Here is an 18,952-nt window from a genome sequence, read left to right as displayed (position 1 = left end):
ATGCTTAGTCATGAATGGTCTAGTAGATAGATAGATGTAGCCTATGAATGTAGATAGATTAGGTAGATTGCCGTCTACTCACCAAGGCTTGGCATGATCTCTTGGTTTACGATCCCGGCTCCGTTTTCTACCTGCTTTAATAATCCATCATAGCCCTCCAGAAAGCCTGCTCTCAGCCATGACCTGACTGTCTGGGCAACCGAAATTGTACTCGCGTCGAGCCGCGTTCGCTTCGATGACACTATACGACCTGCAGAGGAAAATGTGCGCTCACATTCGGCTGGCATTGCTGGAATAGACAAGACATCAATAGCCATCCTTGCTACGCGTGGAAACTCAAAACGCTTTGCAGACCAGTACTGAAACGGGTTGTCGTGTTTCGTATAGATATCTTGCTTTGTTCTTAGCCACCGCACAAATTCATCTGCGATGGGCTCTACTCCATAAGGATTTCGCGATAGAAGCTCATCTTGGAAAGAATCAAACGGATTAGACTTTCGAGCCCTGACCGCTACCGGAAGATTGCTTTCAGAGATCTTCCATGTATAGGGAGGTTACAGTAATCCTCTTCCCAGAGGGTCTGCACAAGCTGACGAGCTTTGGAGATCCATCCCTCTTTTTCGCCGTAGGCCTTTGTCAGAAAAGTCCATTGTATTCCCGGGTGAAGGACAGTGGTAGCGTAATATATCGGCGTCTCGTCTAGTTTTGAATAATACTCGTTCAATTTAGTCCAGGCCGAGTTGATACAGGAAGCATAGTAAGTAGGTTCTGGACGATCTCTGGCCTCAATCTTCGCTTCCTGCAGAGTGGCAAGTAAAAACTTATAGGCGATGGCTACTTGCCACATAATGCCGTATTGAGCTTCGACTCCCCCCTTGCGAATTCTAGCTTGGCCGTCACCCTCAAGTCGATTGATTGATTGATTGATTTATTGTATTTAACGTGGGGACCGTCCCTTATTAGGGCAAACCACGCCTCCCAGGGCCATACATCGCAGGATTTTGGAGGTATCAGTATCTACATACATTCCAGCCTGCGCACGTGCCAGTCCACGCTACTGCGGGACCTGAGTGAGAACACTCACTCAGTCCGTCAATTCAAATGGCCCTTCATCTCGGGCATGTCCTTGTGAAAAAGTTACTCCTCTCTACAAAACTCGCCCACTGCGCGCTCTTCTCCCCCAAGTATTGTGTATAAGCCGCCCTTGGCGTGTGCCTCGGGAGCAGTCGGTGTCTTTGCAATTTCCTACAGAAGAAAATATGCTCTGGTGTCTTTCTCTCTCCGCAACTGCAGTGGTTATTGGAGGCCGTATGCCCGAATCGTTCATGATATGCTGCAACGTCGCCGTGGCCAGATCTTGCCGCCAGGAGCCTGTGCAGAGTAGCCCTTATGAATGAGACGAGCTTCTTTGACACCGCCGGATATGAATGCACATATCTGTATCTGGCTTCGTCTTGCGCCTCCCACCAGCGGGCAAAATCGTCTTTTTTCCTTTCCCTTCAGATCCCGCCGTAACCATGCGACCGTGGGCAGGCTATCTGCCTTCGTTTCTAGCATTGCGCCTTCCTTGGCAAGTTTATCAGCAGCTTCGTTTCCTTCGATGTCTTGATGTCCCGGGATCCACTTGACCGCGACCTCCGTCCACTTAATGCGACGACCGCCCACTTTGAAGCGGCCAAATAGTGGTCAACTCTATACCTGATTGCGGCGGAATTAGCGCGACAAACCCCACGCGGCTCAAAAATGGCAGACAAATGCGCAAACAAAGCTCGAAGCAGGCATGAACATACATACTTATCAATGCTGTTCCACAACCAGCTATTTGGGCATTGTTGGATCTTAAAGGGACATTTCCATGTCTTTGAGCTTCGATTGAGCTGATTGATATATGCTATTTTTGAGCTGCGTAGGGCTTGTCGCGCTATATTCGGTTCGACCTAATCCGGCATAGTGTTGATCGCTAACGGTCGCGCCAGTGCTTGGAGTCGCGTCTCCACTCCTCTTGTGTTTAAAGAAGAATCCTCATTCGATCCACACTATCGAGGAACAAGACTGGCCTCAAACGCGACAAACACGACTACTACGGTTATTGATCCATTCACAACCAGTTGTGCACCCTCGATTGTCAATTGTCCAAATAGCATTACGTTACAGGATGACGTGCGTGTGCCAGCACACTTCAATGAGGCTGGCTGTTTTTAGTTGTTGGTGCTTAAACCACTTTGGGTTGTGCACTTCAAAGCCTGCTAGCGTAGGAAGTGAAAGAGCCGCTTGCTGTTCTGGTCGACATCTGGAGCGGGAACCAAACCGAACCCTTGTCCGAACAAGAGCCCAAATTGATCCTAGGACATCCACGCCATCAGAATTGACTACGGTCAGTATTCATCCATTCGCAACCATTTGTGTGTACTCGATTGTCCAGATTGCGCTACGTTACAGGATGACGTATGTGTGTCCTTTCATGTGGCTGAGACTGAGGCCGTTTCTGCAAGTCGGTGCCATTCATTCGTTACAACATGCGCTCACGACAGAAAGCGAGAAAGAAACAAGACAGAAAATGGCTTCATGGGCGAAGGCTGCCGATGAGGGACATGAAATGGGTACGTCCTTTTTAAGCACAATGGACCTCATCGCGGCGGGTTGTTCACTTCAGGACCTGCCAGCTGGGGACCGGTGCTGGTGTCCAGTCCAGTCCATGATCAAGCTCTGGGGTCCACTTTTGTCTCGATCGTGAACGTGTTGTGTCCGCACCCTCTGCCCAGATGCAGGACTGATCACCTCACTTAAAGTAGCCCGGCATGGCATGAGTCCTGTTTCTGAGCCTACTTTTCTCGTGCTGTACTCACGGAACCACTGCTCATCATTCAGACGCATAGACATGAGATTTTGCGCAAGTCCGGTCTCCCTTTTCCCACTCTTGATCTTTCTTGGCTGATTCGGAGCAGCAAGTTCGTTTTCTTAGCGCGAACGCAAGCGTGTCAACGATAGCTCAGCCTAAGCAGCAGAAAGACTACATTCCTAGTAGGTCATTCACGCAAGAGAACTATTGTTTATCATTTTATCACTGTATATTTGGTTTATTTGCAGGTTATGTGACGTTATGGATTTGTTCATGCAACTAGATAATGGTCTTTCCGACAGATAACTAGGTACAGTCGCGTCTCTGCATTGGCTTTGCTCAATCTCGACCGAAGATCTCAGTCAAGACGAACAGGTTCGTAGCCAGCACCACGTACAGTTGCAGAATCCGTCTTCGCCGACCTCATCCCAGCGATTATGTCCAGGGGAAGCGGTGGTAACGCTGACCTGCCACAGCGAAGAGAGTTTTACATCTGGTAGGGCATGGTTAACTGCCAGATGGACACGAGTGTGAAGAAGGAAGGAAAGAAAAAGTTCAAGACAATCTGGGGGAGGACAGGCTTATATAGATGAGTCTGGGTCATGTGATTAATGTCATCGACCTATGGATCTTTCGCGTTTTGCTAGAGGCGCATCTGGACTTGCTGGTTCAATTAGGAAAGAAGATGACCAGAAATCAGTGTACTGCCTGTTTTGGACACGTACAGTCATATGGAGCTCTACCACATAGTCCGATCGGTACGTAAATGGATCGCAGACGGCTTGAACATCAACAGCAGCCCACTTTTGGGAGAACACAAAACAGTTGCTCGTACCAAACCGTTCTCCGCCACCCACCAACTGTTGTTCGATTTCATGTTCGCTGGGTGGTACATATTTGGCCATGACCTTGAGGGTGCTGGACTGTACAGTACTGTACATGTATCACTTTTTGGTCCTTTGGACGAACAGTGCAGTACAGTAAAGCATCCAGTGGTCAAATGAGTACAGTATGCTGGTACTGTACTGTAAGCAACAACTTAGGTGCGCTCTTCTTGGTTGTGCTAGTATCCTAATGGGTTCATGGAAGGGTGTCCTTGGAGTCTTTCGTAGAGAAACATTTTCCATCTTGCGCTCTCTCTTTCCGTTGTCGTCGCCAAGGGAGAAATTAGGCCCGCGCAAATTAGTAATGATCAAAACAACGATATAGCGTCTGCCTTTTTATCTTTTCAGCTTATCACGCCGTCGCACGTCAGCACTCATACGAGCAGCTTCTTGCCCACGGAGAATGACGTTTTCATGGGTAACGATAGCTGTTCTGATGATTTAGCTGCACTAGACGTTACACGATTCTCTTATCCAGCTGAAATTCCTTGATTCAATATATATCACAGATTTTCACAGATTCTCATCATGATGAATTGGATACTCCCATCCTGTACCCCTATACTTGTGTTTCGTTCCACTATTCATACACTACGTGTGGTCCATTCTAAAGCGTTGGCATCATCCGGGTTCATTGGCGTAGTTCTGCCATCATGCCACCAAACTATCGATGAATTCTTTTGCGGCCACTGTGTCCGCAATGGGATGGGGTGTGGAAGTGGTTCATCAAGAATGTCAATAGTGTACCCACAGCTGCTAGGCGTGACAAAATGATCTCCACGTAATGGGCAAGGATTTGGTCATCACAAGGGTCAGGATTTTGAGCTATCCGGACCAGGTAATACAATTCGAGATTGGGAAAAGCCTAGGCTGGCTGTTCTCGGTCTGAAAGTGTGTTTGTCGCAGCAAGAGCATGGCTTCGTGCACATAAGCCGTTTCTAGCCCACTACGATATATACTTGCCTCATTCATTCAGGAGCAGAATATTATCCACCTGAATACACAGTTCTAGATCAGTGATAAGTACTATGGAATACCATAAATAAACAATCTGTTGCAGCATCTCATGTAAGCAAATGACAATTAAGGGGTTTAAGGAAATGACCTGCATCTAATCCTCTTTAGTGTGTATTGCTTAAAGAACAAACGGCTAATTGTTGCAGGCGGAGATGACATGCAGTAATCTTACTTCATGGTCTTATAGAGTGCATTCTCCTGTCAGGTCCACCATTAGTACTATTGTGATCTTATATTAAACAGAGTCATTTATATAAAACTCACCGCTCTACCGCGACTAAGAAACATAATCATTCGCTTAATAAATAATTAATAGAACATCTTTGTCTTTAAAACATGCTTTGATTAATGCGTTAATAAATCATGATAACACAGAGGTATGGGAGCAAGAAGCGGTATATACAGTAACAACTGTTTCTGGACCATTGTTCGCTATCACAATGATCCAAGAGTGGACTGTCCAGCTGGAATTATAGCACTCAAAAATAGGATTCTCATACTATAAGCTCGTCAGTGAATCTGTTTTATGTCCATGACAGACTGCGGTACTGTACTGTGTACTGTGAGTGTCCAGAAGTGACAACTCTAAGACTGGAATGCAGTTTGCCGTCATCTCTACATGCTCCAACACCATTTGCGTACCACGATAGGTTACCGGTACCGCTAGGGGCAGGTCTATAATGTACAGTACGCTTGACTGTCAGGATTGTATTGTATGTTCACAATGGGGGCTGCACTGTGGAAACTATAAGCTAGCGAGAGGAGCCAATTATGGTATATGCTACGGCCTGAGGAGATAGACAAGAAAACGAAAGCAAAGTACTGTACTGTACAGTACAATAGATTGGAGATGTCTCGTCACACATATTTCACAGGCTTTCGTATAATTTCCCAAAATCACGACTAGAAGGGGAATGGAACGCCGATGGTGTAGAACTGCTATGTTCAGAAGTCTATGTTTAGTGGATCAAAACCCCGACGGGTTTTTTCCCGCTTACTCCTTTTGTCATTACATCTCTGTAAAGTGCAATCTATTCTCCCCACATGGAGGGAATGATTTCTTTGGGTATTCTTCACTATCGCAACGACTACTTATCTAGCCATGTCCCTTCACACCTCCCTAGATGTTTTCACTCATGATGTTATGACGACTAATAAGAAACGTCTCCGACCTTCGGTAAACCTCAAGTGCGGAAATAGTAAGATTCCAGTCCAACAATGACAACACCTCCAATTCCATCAAATTGATATCTCTTAATGTGAACCAAGAAAGGCGGTGATTGAACCTCATATAGCTGTGCTTCTCCCAGTCTTTGTTTATTCGATAGTCATCATCTAGATATTTCGCAGTGATGATCAGACTTGCAAGGAAAATCCGGTGTGCAGTACATCTAAGCGTTTCCTTAGTAGACCCGAGCTTTGGCTTTAGACGGTCTAGATATACCGTCGTCGCTATCCACGTGAGAATGGGGACGTTTACTTCCCGAGACAGGTGAGAAATAAAGTTGCGTAGTGGCGGCGGCGTGGCTGAGCCTATTGGTTGGACTGATGTATTCAGCCGAGCGTTCCGGGGTATTGCGTTATACGTCTTCTGTACCAAGTAGTCAAGAATAGAGTCGCTGAATGGCATGTACATCATTCTTCTGAGCATTATAACTTGGACACCTGGTTCATGCTGAGGTCTCGCTAGCCGCGACAGTCCAGGTTTTCGGTGGCTTTCATTTGGATATTGCGATAATGTTCGAGCAGTAGTCAGTGTCCTTGGGGTATTGGCGATCGGTTTCATCATGCTCAGTCAGGGGTTCTACTGTATGGAGCTCAGCTGGTGGGATGGAGCAAAACAGCAATTCGTCAAAGAGAGCCATCGGTGCTGTATGTATAAATGATCACTTCGTAACAACTCCACATGCTATACGGATCCAGAAGCGGCGGTTCAAAGGACGCATGGACTTCTGGAGTGGCAGATAACTCTTGACCGCCCTTTCATCCTGTTCCAATATAGGCTCAAGATTTGTTTCTGGCCTCTGTGGGCAACTAGTCGCAGAGTGCTAGAGCGGAAACCGGCTCGTGGTATAATGCTCATAGCCACGAATTAATTTAAAGGCGAAGAAATTCTGACTTCGCGGCACACTTCGACTGATCTTTTCTTACCTTGCTCCTGCTCAAGTTGTCTTAGCTCATTGAACTCAAATGGCGGATAGCCTAAAAAGCGTTGCAGGTGTTGCTACCTTGCCGCCCAGAAGAAGGCGTAACTTGTATATCAAGATGCTGATCGAGAACGACCAATCTGTGGATTGGTATTACGCCATCTCACCCAAGGTGCTCAACTGGACTTTGTTGGCAGGCTACATCGTTCTCCCTTCCACGTTCACGACCATGAATCGCTCCGAAGCTTTCAACACCATGATGGAAGACAATGAGGTTGTGCTAAAGGCATTTCAGAATCCTCCTTTACTTGGACTTGCACTGTTCTTGTTTATTGTTTCTCTGATAGGGTTGACTTGTATATGGTGGGTCTGGAAGTGCAATTATATCTGGAGTCTTAACAACATCATCACGCAAGTCCATCATACGTTCGTTTTGACGTTAGATTGTAACCGTTCTAATGACAGAATAGACCACTGCTCACAAACTCACTACTCGGCTTCAGCACGACCTTGCTAAATGTATACGCTGTGCGAGATGGTACATGGTCGGCCATCGCCATAGCTGCCATCACCGCAACTAGCTTCTGCTTACTCATCTCCATCGTTGCGTATACAATCTATAGTATATGGCTTTTGAAACCCATAAGAGCAGCTCGAGCCGGTCAGAACGTGGAAGGCTATAGCACGGCCGATACCGCGACCCACAGGAAAGAGTGACATGAATATGGGTCAACCTCCTTAGCAAAAGCATCACCTGGTAGATTAAATCCCCTGTTTTCACTTTTAGAATAGTTACAAGACGATCAGCATCGGAATGGCAAAAGCCACCACGTTCACAGATATATACACTAGCTATATAGTGGCAATGGCTAAATATTCAGAACATGTTTCGAAGTTTGTGTGATTGTACTGAGCCCTATTGATCATAATGACGCGTTACTTCAGAGATATCATCACTAGTTCAACTGGAATAAAATTGCGCACAAGACTTCCAGGTACGGCAGGTAGCTTTATGAGTGAAGACAACACGTCGTTTGACGTTGTCAGTAGCCGAGGGAGCGACGATAGGCTATAAAGTATAACGATGTCGTCAAAAGTTGTCCTATCCTGGGTTGGTGACTACCGACCGAGCGCTACCGGCACAGCTGCAATGCTTGACGAGATGATTCATGGACAAGAACAAGGAAGCTACAAATGGTCCAGGATACCCATCAGTCGCTACAAGGATTATGTGGGTCTAGCTGTTGCTGCAAGCGCCTACCATTGTGTGGGGAGACATGCTTCCAGATCAAAGCATACTCGAGGTAGAACGTGTACAGAATCTGCTCCAAATTACCAGGTCATTCTGTTTCTTGCGAGTCTTGAAGCATACCGAGGACCTTACTTGTGACTACGGTACTGATTTGAGTTTGTATTGTACGAGTTCAAATTAGGGAGCCTGTAACACTAGTGTATCGATTCACTATTCCGGACCTTATCCATTATGAAGGTGTGAAAACATGTTTTAGCTTATCCGACGGTGTACACAGTATAAATATATCGACTTTTTTCCAATCAAGATAGAAGTTTGAGAATTATAAAAAGTTTACTTCGTCTCACTCATAGTTAACTTATCATTGTTCATGCTGTTACTTTTCTGTATGATCAAGATGGCGCAGCTGATCTTCAAGCCTAATGACCGCCGAGCATTTCGATATATGCGCAGAGGCATGATACCAACAATGCATGATGATAGAGAAGAGCATCATGTCCAGCACGACAACGCAGTAGATGTGCGAACGGTTTCCGCCGGCACGTCCAAAGCCATGTCAGATCCGCAAGAGGTTGAAGACAATAGTAAGTAACGCCAAAAACATGGCTGCAGACTACATTCTGATTTCTGGAGTAGCAGGTCGTTATCAGGCTGAGACAGGAGCAAAGAACATCTCGTCCCATCTAACCCAACAACAGATCGTTCATCACGAGCAAGAACAGCTCCCCTTGATACGGCATGATAGCACTACGAAAGACATAACTAGTCTTTCGGACGTTCTGACTGACGATGAGACCATCAGCATTAAGGCAAGCACCATAGATCCTTCATCATCTCCAATGCCTTGTTCGGTCAATGAAGAGCATGATGATTCGAACGGCCCGCCTCAGTCCCCTATGTCGCCGACACCAAGTCCACCCGCTAAGGATGGATATGCGACAAGGGGTATGATGGGAGCATTGGCAAGCCCGGGAAGTAAGAACATTTTAGACCGGCGATATTTGATCGAACAGAGAAAGAGACACTGATGTACTGTTCTAGGTCGACTGCATCATCATGGCACTGTGGGCGCACCAAAATTCTGCGCGACGTGCGGCTTCAGCACCGACTCCGAAAGCTATCTGATTGGTTTATCCCCGAGCTTGTGGCGGGAATCATCTGCTTAGCCTTACCGGCTCTACGCTTTTGGAATGTTCCCTCCGAGCAACCCCTTTATCGTGCATAGGCTTGATGACCTGCTGCTAGCCTGAATCAGTATTACAGGATACCTCTGCCCGTGGCATAGTCAAAAGCCTTGCATAATTCCGACATACAGGAGTCAAGGAAACAGAAGAATTATAAGTTGCAGGGTTTCACGACTGAATGCCTACGAAATATACCTCAAGGGGCAGGAATGAACGGAATATTAAATTTTATCCTCGTTATAGTTTGTCCTGACTTGGATATAAGAGTCAGAACCAGGTTTCCACACCAAGTTGTGCCGACGCGAGACCACAACCGAAATGTGGCTTTTAGACAAGGTTTCGAACAACCAAAACGCATACGATGAGCCTAAAGGCCTACCTCAGATCCTTGACAAGCCCGAATTTGCCAAGCAGTATTCAGTATGAAGCCTAATGAAATACCTGCAATCATCCTCTGATCATTTCCAAAGCTATTCATACCACCACTATCACATCAACAAGGGCATTGCTGAATACTTCCCTCGACTAGGCAACAGAACAGTGAGCGAAGTATGTTATGTTAGGCAGGTATTTGGTCGACGCATATACCCAGCAAGGATCTCCTTCTTTTTGACACTGCCAGTTCATCTACTGTTAACTTCCGCCTCTGAATTAAGAACGATTGATGCTAGGCGGATGGCCTACTCACTGCATATTGTGAGGGTGATTGGCAGACCTGAAAAGTACTGGTATCCTCTTGGAAGTCGCACTCTGTCGAGTAATCACCGGCATTGCATATGCCATCCGTTTGAGTACAAGTCTGCTCCGCGCGTAGTTTGTCAGTGGAGGACCTATAAAGTTTGCTTGAGGTATTTCAACTTACATATGTATGAATTTAATTAAAGGTGACTTCCTTTATTTGTCTCTCTTCTCTCTTCTCTTTTTTTTATACATGGACGGTCCATGTTTAGCCCTCACTTACAAGTACACATAGGTACGGATGCTGGTTTGCCTTGTGGATTGGAGTGAATGTCTTGCCATCTGCATAATAATATACAATATAGTGCTCCAGAACTGTCCATATATATCATCAGCGCCGCGAGGGTACTTATTGTGGTTAGAATAGGGAAGGATCACTTCATCATGGTATCTCAAGGGTCCGAAAAAATAAACCTGGGCCTGAGTTGTTCAACTTATTGGTCGTAGCCATTAATAGACTTATGGCTGAATCTCAAAACGTGATTGGTGCAGTAGTGTCCCTTTTTTCCCGCCAGCAGGGAAAGAACTGGACTCCTCCTCAAGCTCGGGCTGCACCCTTATCAGAGTCAGACCTGCGGGGCATGCTGGCGGGCAGAGTCTAGTCATAGGTACTAACTTTTTTTTCCAAGGCCATGAGGATTTTGAACAGCAATGCGTATGGTATGTACTATACTGTAGCATGGTGCGAAATGTCCCTACTTTGTTGGTCAGTAGTTTGCAAGACCCCAAAATGAGCGAAAGAACATCTTTCAATACATACATAGAACGGCGAAAATGTTATTTGATCTTCCCTAATTTTCCCTAGTACTATTTATTAATCACCTTCCTGAAGGAAATGTCAAACCCCGCCTCTCACTGCCTATAGGTGAGACATGTTTTTCCATTTCTCTAGTCTCTATTTTCTATTTTCTCTAGTCTCTATTTTCTATTTTCTCTAGTCTCTATTTTCTCTCTGTTCTTGGTATGAAGAATGATCAAGGATGCTGCGACGCTGGCAAAATCATTGCGAGATGATGTTCCGGATAATCGCAAGAACCGCAACTTCGTACCGGGCGGCATTGCCACCGTTTTATTGTTCCTTTTTGTTCTGTTTCTAAGATCTAGAAGTCGGCAATCTTTACCGCAAGCCGCTCTGCAGACTGGCCATTCTCACTCGGTGCCTCCAGCGATAACCACTGAATGCTCACCTGCGATGAGAACTACAAAATACAGGCTTCCTTTCACGTGCCCCAAATGCCATCTGATTCCTCCAAAGATCTGGCAGATCCTGCTTCCTCATCCAGACAACCCCGATACTTCCCCCTTGGATGCGAAGAACCTGGTCGACACACCAAGTTGGCTTGTGCAAAATCCGGGTTACGGCTACATTCTACTCGGCCAGAAGGAGGCCGACGACTTCGTCAACGCGCACTTCTCTGCTGATGCAAAAGTGTTGGAGGCATGGCGAGCCTTGAAGGACCCGGCAGTAAAGTCGGATCTCCTGCGCTACCTCATGCTTTTCATCGAGGGCGGTGTATATACCGATGTAGATACCGAGGCTCTGAAGCCCATCGACGTTTGGGTGCCTGAGACATTCCGCGATCGGGCCAGGGTTGTGATTGGTATCGAATGGGACCAGCTCGACGGTGGAACGTGGGCAGAGATACCACACCGGCTACAATTTTGCCAATGGACCATTGCCGCCGCTCCGGGCCACCCTCTTTTTATCAAGATGGCCTACCATACCATTAACAACCTAGAGAGCCTTGCTGCTAAACGCATGACGACTTTGAACACTCTCGACCTGTCGGGCGTTGAGGTTATGATGTCGTCCGGCCCGGCGTCTTGGACAGACGTCGTTCTTGAACAGTTAAAGGAGATGGACCTGAATGTGACGGGTGTGGCAGACTTCTCCGGTATGAAGCCAACTGGGCCAAGGTTGTATGGTGATATCCTGATCCTCACCATCGATGGCTGCGGTATGGGGCAATTGCATTCGAATAGTACCCACGATGGTACGATACCGGAGGCTGCGCTCTTGAAACACAAGTTCCGAGGGTCCTGGAGAAGTAGCGTCTAGTGCTTGAGGCGGCGAAGTCGCTGTTTGCACACCATATGCTTTACAAATGTCATAAATGAGGTATTACGCTGCATGTACATAATATGTGAAACTGCATAGCTTCCCTTATGTGACAGAAGATATAGTGTAGTTGGCACTTAAGAAGTAGCCTAGCTTTTTCTGTGGATGTAAGAACTTTGGACTGTGAGACTACTGACTGATCACAAACGGAGGAGATTGGGCCACCAACAATGAATCCAACAGTGGGGTTAGCACCTCATGATTACAGAACTACAAGAAAGAAACAGCGCACCACGTGATCATATACTTTTTGGATTGTTTTTAGTTGTCGAAAGCCATACGATAAACCCGACCCCCGAGGAGGAGATGCCCAGCATAATCGATCAGGCAACCGGGAAGGAGTTCAAACCCAACTTGCTCATCAGCACCAAGAACCTCACGAGAGGACTGGGAGGTCAGATCAGGGAGATGGCGGCCATCACGTCGATGTTCGAATCCATAGAGGCGTTCAGAACCAAGGGCATGACCAAGCCCAGGAACCCGATGATCTTGACGTTCGAGGATCAGAAGAAGGTCAAGCCGAAGTTGCCAAACGGCCCGGTTTTGATCAACGGCAAGAGACTCAGCATCAGGGACACCAACGGCTCCATCAGGGAGCTTGATTAAATATGTATGATTATTGCAGACACAGTGTTCAACCGCGCTTGGAGACTCCCAACAGAGAATAAAGACTTTCGTTATGCCTGTGAGCACCTGGCCAATTCTTTCTTTATTTTTATGAACTAGGATCGAGACTTAGTACGTGTAGTAGTAACATATGACGCCGTTCTGTGTATCAATAACATCTCTGACCGTGACATTGGGTCTCAGCCCTTGCACATTAATAACAGTATCCAGCGTCAAAGGTGTGCAGGGACTGCTGTTGTCGATACAGCCGTTGATCTTGGTCTTGCGCGAAGCGTCGCCGTCTTGCCACAGCCAGAAGTTGCGGTCGACGAAAAGATGGTGAAGGAAGAAAGTAGGATCCTGTGGTGACGAGGACGCATCGGCCATGACGGAACCGATACCGTTATGACCGTATGCATGAGGACCGAGCTCGGCACAGTTCTCCATATCGGAATAGTTGTCGCGTGAATTGCAGATATTGACAAAATTCTTATTGCACTGGGCAGTCAGGGACTCATCGACAGCGCGGGAGAGACAGTGGTCTTGGAAACCCGAGCCCGGCCCAATGTGAGCAACCGCGTTGGCAAAGTACTATTCAGGTAGTTAGTTCCTGATGGTGTTTGCATGGAAGGTGATACTAACGCCGTCGGTAACACAGATATACTGGTCGTTGGTAGACGTCCGCAGTGACCCGAAGAAATCGGGCGTGAAGATGGAAGAGCTAGAAAAGTTACCAGCATCAAGAGTTTCATCCCACCAGGGGAAAGCTCTGTCAAAACCACACTCGTCCCTCATAATCTGTTCCAAAGTCCAGACATAGTATCTGTGCCAGAGAAGGAAAATCCCGTTGCCATGAATGAGGACGGCATGGCAGCCAGCGTGTCTCTATGCTCCACGCCAAGCACCCTCTTGCGAGCTTCCACGACGTGCACGAACAGCTCTTCGGCCTCTTTCAATCGACCCTGAAGACTGTACGTCGACGCCAGGTTACTTATGGCGGTCAGCGTGTCTGGATGCTCCACGCCAACTACCCTCTTCAAACCCTCTATCACTCTCACGAACAGCTCTTCGGCCTCTTTCAATCGATTCTGTCCCATGTACGTCGACGCCAGATTGTTCATGGCGGTCAGCGTGTCTGGATGCTCCACGCCAAGCACCCTCTTGCGAGCTTCCACGACGTGCACGAACAGCTCTTCGACCTCTTTCAATCGACCCTGAAGACTGTACGTCGACGCCAGTTTACTCATGGCGGTCAACGTGTCTGGATGCTCCACGCCAAGCACTCTCTTACGAGCTTCCACGACTTGCACGAACAGCTCTTCGGCCTCTTTTAATCGACCCTGATAACTGTACATCGACGCCAGGTTACTTATGGCGGTCAGCGTGTCTGGATGCTCCACGCCAACTACCCTCTTGGAAACCTCTATCACTCTTACGAACAGCTCTTTGGCCTCTTTCAATCGATGCTGTTCCATGTAAGTCGACGCCAGATTGTTCATGGCGGCCAGCGTGTCTGGATGCTCCGCGCCAACTACCCTCTTCAAACCCTCTATCACTCTCACGAACAGCTCTTCGGCCTCTTTCAATCGACCCTGATGACTGTACATCGACGCCAGGTTACTTATGGCGGTCAGCGTGTCTGGATGCTCCACGCCAACTACCCTCTTCAAACCCTCTATCACTCTCACGAACAGCTCTTCGGCCTCTTTCAATCGATGCTGTTCCATGTACGTCGACGCCAGATTGTTCATGGCGGCCAGCGTGTCTGGATGCTCCGCGCCAACTACCCTCTTCAAACCCTCTATCACTCTCACGAACAGCTCTTCGGCCTCTTTCAATCGACCCTGATGACTGTACATCGACGCCAGGTTACTTATGGCGGTCAGCGTGTCTGGATGCTCCGCGCCAACTACCCTCTTCAAACCCTCTATCACTCTCACGAACAGCTCTTCGGCCTCTTTCAATCGACCCTGATGACTGTACATCGACGCCAGGTTACTTATGGCGGTCAGCGTGTCTGGATGCTCCGCGCCAACTACCCTCTTCAAACCCTCTATCACTCTCACGAACAGCTCTTCGGCCTCTTTCAATCGACCCTGATGACTGTACATCGACGCCAGGTTACTCACGGCGGCCAGCGTGTCTGGATGCTCCACGCCAAGCACCCTCTTGCGAGCTTCCATGACGTGCACGAACAGCTCTTCGGCCTCTTTCAATCGACCCTGATGACTGTACATCGACGCCAGGTTACTCATGGCGGCCAGCGTGTCTGGATGCTCCACGCCAAGCACTCTCTTACGAGCTTCCATAACGTGCGCGAACAGCTCTTCGACCTCTTTCAATCGACGCTGTTGCTTGTACGTCGACGCCAGATTGTTCATGGCGGTCAGCGTGTCTGAATGTTCTACGCCAAGCACTCTCTTACGAGCTTCCATAACGTGCGCGAACAGCTCTTCGGCCTCTTTCAATCGACCCTGAAGACTGTACGTCGACGCCAGGTTACTTATGGCGGTCAGCGTGTCTGGATGCTCCACGCCAACTACCCTCTTCAAACCCTCTATCACTCTCACGAACAGCTCTTCGGCCTCTTTCAATCGATTCTGTCCCATGTACGTCGACGCCAGGTTACTCATGGCGGTCAGCGTGTATGGATGCTCCACGCCAAGCACCCTCTTGGAAACCTCTATCGCTCTCACGAACAGCTCTTCGGCCTCTTTCAATCGATTCTGTCCCATGTACGTCAACGCCAGAGTGTTCATGGCGGCCAGAGTGTCTCTATGCTCCACGCCACGCACCCTCTTACAAGCTTCCATCAATTGCACGGACAGCTCTTCGGCCTCTTTTAATCGACCCTGATAACTGTATACCAAGGCTAGGTTGTTCATGGCGGCCAGCGTGTCTGGATGCTCCGCGCCAACTACCCTCTTGGAAACCTCTATCACTCTCACAAGCAGCTCTTCGGCCTCTCTTAACCGTCCTGCCCTATAGTATAGCTTACCTATCACCCATATATTGCCTGCCGCTTTGCTCTCTGGTATGAATGAATCTTTAGGTAGCGGAAGATGGGGGATCATATGTTGCCAAAATTGTGCATTTCCTGGTTCGGACAGGGCTTTGCTAGCCGCAGCTGCCATGAATATGGAATAATACAGGTTCCATGACTGTTGTGACTCGCATGTGTAATCAAGCTTTGCCCTCCACTGCACTAATGAATGCATATTGACTCCAGGGTAGTTTGCCTTGGAATATCGGACTAATCCGAAAAGCCGAAGTGGTTTCAGGGTCTCTTCGAATGTGAACCTGTCCCACTGGTCATTTTCATTCACGCTCAACAACTCCAAAAGCCACCGGGGAAGCTCAACTGTTCGCATGTTGGGCCTTTTGGCCAGGCCTTCAGCTGCAAGGCGGAATATTTCGTCCTGAATCTTGGCAGGATCCATGTGAGCGAGGAGGGTGAGTAAAAGCCTCGACGGGAATGAAGACATCTTGTCAATGGCGTCCAGACTAGTATCCCATACCGTCCATATAGTTTGGTTATATAGTGTTACACGCTTTACCATGTTGTCTTTTAATAATTGGTTCTTGTGGTTTTTGTAGTCTTGCAAGTATCTCTCAAGGCAAGGTTTTGGATCCAATTCGATTTCCAAATACTCGTCGTCTTCCAGATCCACAACTTTGTAGCAAGAATGAATATAAGCACCCGCAAGATGAATTGCGAAAGCAAGGTGTTGCAGGTTTTCGCATATGCTCAGAGAAAGATCACGGATATCTTCCGTTACTTCTGCGGCACCGAGGTTCAGATGCCGCAATAGTAGAGAGATTGACTCTGAGGGCTTCATGATGTCCACCTGCAGTTTCTGGCTTCCAAGGGGGAGTACCTCTACGCACTCAAAGTCTCGACTGGTGATGATGATACTTCCACGTACTCCGGAAGGAATAACATCTCGCAAGCCGCCGTCAAGGTCATCCGCATTGTCTAGAATAACGAGCCATTCGCCATGGAACTGATTCCTATTTTGGAGCCAAGATAGGACAATACGAACGGGCGGGTCATCTTTGAGGGCGACCAGATCAGGCACTGTGCTATACGTCTCAGTCAAAAGCTTCAGTTCTCTAGCACATCGCTGAAAACTTGATCGTATCGTCGCTTCACTCCTCGCATCGATCCAAAGAATGGTGTCGTATCGAAGTTTATGCCTTTCCGCGTATCTAAGCGCCAATTGGGTCTTGCCAGTACCCCCGAGACCGAAGATCGCCACCGCATGCGCTACCTGGTCTGATCCCTTTAACGGTTTATTGAGTTTTTCTTCGAGATCGTCAGAAAGACTGCTCCTTTCTGTGTAGAGCTTCTCGGCTTCGGGTATCCAGGGCCTTGACGTCCCCATTATGATTGCCTCCATCAGCTCAACGAGTTTGTTTCTTATCTTCTTGTAATTGGAATCTCGCTTGGCGAACTTATTTAGTCCTGAATGATCTGTATGCAGACCTATAGTTTCCGCATTAGGTCGGTCCAGTGTGGCAGACTGCTCCTTGACAACCTGTAACGGAGTCAGCCTAGTAGTTCACCACACAATTTATCCGCCCTTACTTACAAGGCCACTCCAGAGGCCCCAAAATTCCTGTGTCTCTTGCTTTTCGTAGAAGTTGACGATCCGCACATGGTCTGAAATTGCCTCAAATTGCCGGTGCATATCCTGAAGCTCAACAGAATCGTAGGTTATTGCCTCCACGATAGATGGTGACGCCTTTAAGCCGAAAGCGCGAACAATTTGAGCTGCCTTTACAGCAAGCGAAGCAGAAGCGGAGCCGCGATGTGGTGTTCCTAGGAATATAAGAGCCTTGATCTGCTGGAAGATGTTGACGGGGCGCCTTGTTTGAAGAAATTGAGCTTTAATTAGAGCCTTGAAAATCTGCAGTTAGCTTCTAGTCTAGATAAGGGCCGGGGCTAGTCATGCGATTTGCCATGCGTACGGCAGCAGCAATTCAGGGAAACATACTTCTTTTACTACGAGGCCGCCATAACTATGCCCGACGAACACTATACTTCTCTCTGGGGTCTGTTAATATTTAATTAGACAGTTGTTCCCAAAAGACTTGAAGTCTGCTGACCTTCACCGCCATTGAGGCAACCTCCTCAAACAGCTCCTGACCGAGTCGGCTGCGACGCTCCTCAATAGCATCTCTTTTCCAGTATGAGTCGTAGTTGTAGAAGAAGACGCGGACGTGCGGTCGAACGTTGGGAGGGAGATCTTCGCAGAGAAAGTCGGTCACCCAGTTGACATAGTTCTTTCCTGGGGACAGGGAATCAGCTTGGTTATGAGAATCATTTTTAGCCAACTTTTTCCAGGTAGTATCTGGGTTAGACCCGAGGCCGTGAATAAGGATAATGCTGCAGATTGATGTAAGCGCAGAAGTTATGCAGGGGAACAATCTACTTACTCTACGCCGGTCGCAGTCACGTTAGAATTAAAACAATCGACTGGCACGAGTTCATATCCGCTTTTCGGGGCATAATTCGAGTCGAGACGTGATGGTACGACTTTTTGTATAATAAACCGGGCGGCCAGAAGAGTCAAAATAGCGATCCAGAGCTGTCGGAACCCTAGAGTGATTTCCATTGTGACATTCCGGATCTTGGGGGTCGAGGAACGGTTATGGTCGTGTTGATACGAATTCTCAGGATACTCTTGCGGCATTGACGTTAAATAATGATGTGAGTTATGGAGCTTGTGAAAACTCAGGCTAAGGACATCATGGTTTGCATGTGAAGTCGACGAAAGCGCGGGGTGGGAGCATGGCTAAGCGAATAGCTATACCTCGACAACCTCGACACCACAAGAGAAAATCTTGGGGCCAAAAGCTTGTTATTGGCAGGGCTCTAAACCTAATTTCTGGTTTATAGTTTGAGTTTCTTAACTCAATGAGTCTGAGTTTGAGTTAGTAGGGCTTCAACTAAACTCAAAACTCAAGTTTGAGTTAGTAGGGCTTCAACTAAACTCAAAACTCAAGTTTGAGTATATAACTTTCATTACTATGTACAACTCTAGCTATTGCGGAGCGGAGGGACTCTCTGCAAAGACGTGACTCGCCGCTGTTCTTAGTCGGGGCGGAATGGGGTATTCGAATTCTCTCCTGCAAGCGAGTGCACGCTCTTTCTGTGAGGAAT

At 47.7% G+C, this 18,952-nt stretch overlaps 7 protein-coding genes across 7 annotated transcripts; 4 read left to right on the top strand and 3 right to left on the bottom strand.

Annotated features, from left to right (window-relative positions):
• Positions 1–2,020: 2,020 nt before the first annotated feature.
• On the top strand, positions 2,021–3,320 carry BKA67DRAFT_328489 (uncharacterized protein). Its single transcript, XM_046096222.1, has 4 exons — positions 2,021–2,600; positions 2,790–2,890; positions 2,946–3,149; positions 3,215–3,320. The coding sequence occupies exons 1-3, from the start codon at positions 2,156–2,158 to the stop codon at positions 3,120–3,122; spliced, it is 723 nt and encodes a 240-aa protein (XP_045957949.1). The 5' UTR covers positions 2,021–2,155; the 3' UTR covers positions 3,123–3,149; positions 3,215–3,320.
• Positions 3,321–5,860: 2,540 nt separating this feature from the next.
• On the bottom strand, positions 5,861–6,370 carry BKA67DRAFT_519932 (uncharacterized protein; the record flags this gene model as incomplete). The annotated part of the gene is made up of 1 exon (XM_046098140.1): positions 5,861–6,370. The coding sequence occupies one exon, from the start codon at positions 6,368–6,370 to the stop codon at positions 5,861–5,863; it is 510 nt and encodes a 169-aa protein (XP_045957948.1).
• A 560-nt stretch (positions 6,371–6,930) lies between these two features.
• On the top strand, positions 6,931–7,604 carry BKA67DRAFT_518801 (uncharacterized protein; the record flags this gene model as incomplete). The annotated part of the gene is made up of 2 exons (XM_046098040.1): positions 6,931–7,317; positions 7,353–7,604. The coding sequence occupies 2 exons, from the start codon at positions 6,931–6,933 to the stop codon at positions 7,602–7,604; spliced, it is 639 nt and encodes a 212-aa protein (XP_045957947.1).
• Positions 7,605–8,536: 932 nt separating this feature from the next.
• BKA67DRAFT_660227 (uncharacterized protein) lies at positions 8,537–9,305 on the top strand (the record flags this gene model as incomplete). Its single annotated transcript, XM_046107583.1, has 3 exons — positions 8,537–8,723; positions 8,776–9,114; positions 9,181–9,305. The coding sequence occupies 3 exons, from the start codon at positions 8,537–8,539 to the stop codon at positions 9,303–9,305; spliced, it is 651 nt and encodes a 216-aa protein (XP_045957946.1).
• A 1,948-nt stretch (positions 9,306–11,253) lies between these two features.
• Positions 11,254–12,120, top strand: BKA67DRAFT_519121 (uncharacterized protein; the record flags this gene model as incomplete). Its single annotated transcript, XM_046098068.1, has 1 exon — positions 11,254–12,120. One exon carries the CDS (start codon positions 11,254–11,256, stop codon positions 12,118–12,120), a length of 867 nt encoding a protein of 288 aa, XP_045957945.1.
• A 730-nt stretch (positions 12,121–12,850) lies between these two features.
• BKA67DRAFT_328261 (uncharacterized protein) lies at positions 12,851–13,590 on the bottom strand. The gene has a single exon (XM_046096220.1). It carries the CDS (start codon positions 13,231–13,233, stop codon positions 12,916–12,918), a length of 318 nt encoding a protein of 105 aa, XP_045957944.1. The 5' UTR covers positions 13,234–13,590; the 3' UTR covers positions 12,851–12,915.
• On the bottom strand, positions 13,578–18,744 carry BKA67DRAFT_625747 (uncharacterized protein; the record flags this gene model as incomplete). The annotated part of the gene is made up of 5 exons (XM_046105538.1): positions 18,226–18,744; positions 17,896–18,175; positions 17,784–17,843; positions 17,379–17,687; positions 13,578–17,324 (listed from the first exon to the last, which is right to left on the bottom strand). Exons 1-5 carry the CDS (start codon positions 18,480–18,482, stop codon positions 13,578–13,580), a joined length of 4,653 nt encoding a protein of 1,550 aa, XP_045957943.1. The 5' UTR covers positions 18,483–18,744.
• Positions 18,745–18,952: the final 208 nt, after the last annotated feature.

Source organism: Truncatella angustata (genome assembly GCF_020726525.1).
Source record: "Truncatella angustata strain MPI-SDFR-AT-0073 chromosome Unknown BKA67scaffold_5, whole genome shotgun sequence".
NCBI lineage: Eukaryota > Fungi > Ascomycota > Sordariomycetes > Amphisphaeriales > Sporocadaceae > Truncatella > Truncatella angustata.
This window is presented reverse-complemented; position numbering and strand designations above follow the sequence as displayed.